A 3,260-nucleotide genomic window follows, 5' to 3' on the forward strand; every position below is an offset into this window, starting at 1 on the left:
CTATGCAGATGACTAGATTCATCAGATATGATATCAACCCTGAAAATGTGTAATAGACCATGGTGGTAGCAATGGAGATATGTACAACTTTCTTTGAGATAGCAGCAAATGTACTGCAAAAACAATACAGTAAAACTGAAGACACTGTACTCAGTCTTAATGCTCCTAGTTGTAATAAAAAAAAAAAAAAAACCGTGAAACTAAGATTTCACATACACCAAAAACTCAGCTGGGATACCCACACAGAAATTATGTGGCAGATTAGCGTGTCATCAATCTGCTGTACAAGTTTAGGGGCAATGCCAGTAAAAAATTTCTGTTATATGCGTATTCTGCATTCTTTCATTCCATATACGGTGCACAGCAAGACTCAGCCCATATGAATCATGTAGAGAGAATTTTAAGCAACTAAATATGACAGTTCCCAACGTTTACATCTATAAATGATTTTGTTAATGACAACTTAAGTAAATTTGACCTAAGAAGGGCAATTCATGGTCACAACACAAGTGGGCGTGCAAATAAATGTCATAGGCTACATTGGCCAAAATCCCTACAGCTACAAATGACTTCGCATTATTTACTTCAATAAATCATTTCAAAATGCCTACGCAATGCCAGTAGATAAATTTAAAGTCAGTCTTGTGAAATGGGTGAAAAGTAAAAGAATTTACTCTGTTCAAGAGTTTCTTGAGTATGACAAATGACACACATTTCTTATAAGAATGAATGAAAATAAATTTTTTTATAATCGTGTCAGACTATTTTATTACTGTCTTATGTGATTGTCATCATTTAACTGTTTAATTACTTATTTTTGTCACTAACTTAACTATGCTGTGCATTAATCTTTTAATCGCTCTATTATATAATTATTTATTTTTATTGCTGCTTAATTATGTGGTGTATATTTTCTATCATTTTCTTGTACTTAGTGACATTTGTCTATGTAGTAGTTATTATTTACTTTGATGACAATGACTGCATGTGAAGATATTTAGAGGTGAATAAAGCATCTGTACACTAGCAGAGAAAAAAATCTTAACACCAGGGAGGAGGAGTTGTGCAACATAAATGAAAGTTGGTAACTGTTTCTACAGCTAAAAATTCTATTCAAATTTTGCGTCAGTGGCATACAAGTGGCGCTAGTGGCATACAAGTGGCGCTAGTGGTGCCACTATGAAGATGAAATCTGGTTTCTTTTAAATACATGCTGTAACAGTCATGAGTATTAGGTTAGGGATTGGATATGGTGAGCTGATGGTGAAAAATGCCTTTATGTGACAGACACCATTAATGTGAAAATTGAGTGAATGAAGTTGTGTAATAGTGCACGAATACTAAATTAAAAAGTAACTAATATTCAGTTAATGAGTTCTTTAGCACCAGTGTTAGTGAACAAAAATACTGAGTATGGAATACTAGCTACTACAGAGTTCCTGCAGTCTATCAGCCACAAATTTTCATGACAAAGTGGAAGCAGTTTGGATGCATTAACAAGTGCACAGACTCTTCAGAAAATCAGAGGCTCTGAAGAATTTCTATTGACTTTTTAACCATTGGAGAGTACTGTAAGTAACCTCTACAATTCTGCAAAAATCTTAAAACACAGAACTAAAAAAAACGATGTATTCAATGATGGTCTCCTACTAGCTCCACCTGCCGGGTGAAATATATCATCGTGTATATCTTAAATTCACACACACTTTTGTCTCAATGCTTTACTGAAATTCAGATGATCACTATTTATACAATGAATATTGCACATTTGAACATCCTCTCATCTCAGGGTCATTTATAACCACAATTTGTGTTTGACAATATATTTTCAAATAAATTAAAAATGTAACAATTTTACAGCAATGTTTTATTAAAAACTGCAAGCAAATGCATAAGAAATATCTAAAAAGTGAGACACTGATTATTTCATACAATTAATGTTTAAAAATTATAAAGCAAATGCTTCAATGTCTAATATTGCTCTCCTGCATATTCATTATTGAAAGGTCTGCCGTTCGCTTCTCCTTGCTCTGCTTCTTGGTAACCCTCATTAGGTTCAAATTTGACAGCATTTTCTTCATAATTAGTTTCATCATAATTTGTTGCTGAATAATCAGGATAATCTGAAAATAAAAAATGATGCGATACAGAAAACACTGCAAATTCAATTCTGGAAAACCCTGTATAATTTTTGGATCTTTGTATAAAATAATCTCACCATCTGGAGGCTCCAATTTGATTCTGACTTCCTTCTCTTCTGACCGCCTACGTTCCTTCTCCCTGGAAACATGCAACAACACACATTTGTAAACTGCCTTAATCATCATAATCACAAAAATAAACTGTCTCAGACTGAATCCAGAATAGCTTACAACATCAAGCACACTAATGTCAGTACAACTGAAATGCTTCTCAAAATATTGCTCTGCAACACTGATAACAAAAACAAATTGATTGAGTTGTCAGATATTCTGTTATTTTTTACAGACAGGTGGAATGAACAAATCACATCCAGTTAACAACTTTACACTGAATCAGTGTGCTCAGACTTTACTTTGATAATTTGAAACAGGTGTAACAATATTATTAAAAGGAAAGCGCTGAGTCACAGATAGGCACAATGAAAAGACTGTCACAAATAGGCTTCTGGCCAGCAAGGCCTTCGTCAAAAATAGACGACACACACATGCACACGCAACTCACACACATGACTGCAGTCTCTGGAAACTGAAGTCACACTGCGAGCAGCAGAACTAGTGAGGGTAGGGGTGGGGGACAGTGAAGTGCTGCTGTGGAGCACGAGGTGGAGAGAGGCTAGGGCAGCTATGTGCAGTCGGGAGGTTAGACAAGGGCAGGAGGAGGTGGGTAGTGGAAAAGGAGAGAAGTAAAAAGGCTGGGTGCATGGTCCAAAATTGGAGGCTGATAAGTCACAAACTACAGTGAAACCCCGCTTTTACACTTTTCTAGAGACTTCAAAAAATGGTGTAAACAGTGGGAAAATGTGGGAAGCTGTAAAAGTTACATATAGGATACCCCCTTGCGCTTTATGTATGATATATGTACACAATAGGCATCAAAAGACTTGTCATGGACTTTTTACTATCTAATGAAGGTTTATTATCTAATAAAAACTGCTGATGTAATTGGAACTGATAACTGTCTGGTAAGCACGAATGTTTGACTGAATTTCATGTCATAATCGATGTTTTTGAAAGCCTCCAGCTGTCATTCATTATTTAAATAATAAAATACTGCACTAG

General features: G+C 35.2%; 1 protein-coding gene across 1 annotated transcript in view; it reads right to left on the reverse strand.

Annotated features, from left to right (window-relative positions):
* Positions 1-1,852: 1,852 nt before the first annotated feature.
* Positions 1,853-3,260, reverse strand: part of LOC124613985 (U1 small nuclear ribonucleoprotein 70 kDa) — a 67,342-nt gene continuing 65,934 nt past the window's right edge. The window contains exons 9-10 of the mRNA XM_047142772.1: positions 2,219-2,280; positions 1,853-2,123 (exon numbers count right to left, since the gene is read on the reverse strand). Of these exons, the coding sequence (XP_046998728.1) occupies positions 1,972-2,123; positions 2,219-2,280 (214 nt within the window). The 3' untranslated portion in view covers positions 1,853-1,971. The remainder of the gene's footprint in view (positions 2,124-2,218; positions 2,281-3,260) is intronic.

Source organism: Schistocerca americana, chromosome 4 (genome assembly GCF_021461395.2).
Source record: "Schistocerca americana isolate TAMUIC-IGC-003095 chromosome 4, iqSchAmer2.1, whole genome shotgun sequence".
NCBI lineage: Eukaryota > Metazoa > Arthropoda > Insecta > Orthoptera > Acrididae > Schistocerca > Schistocerca americana.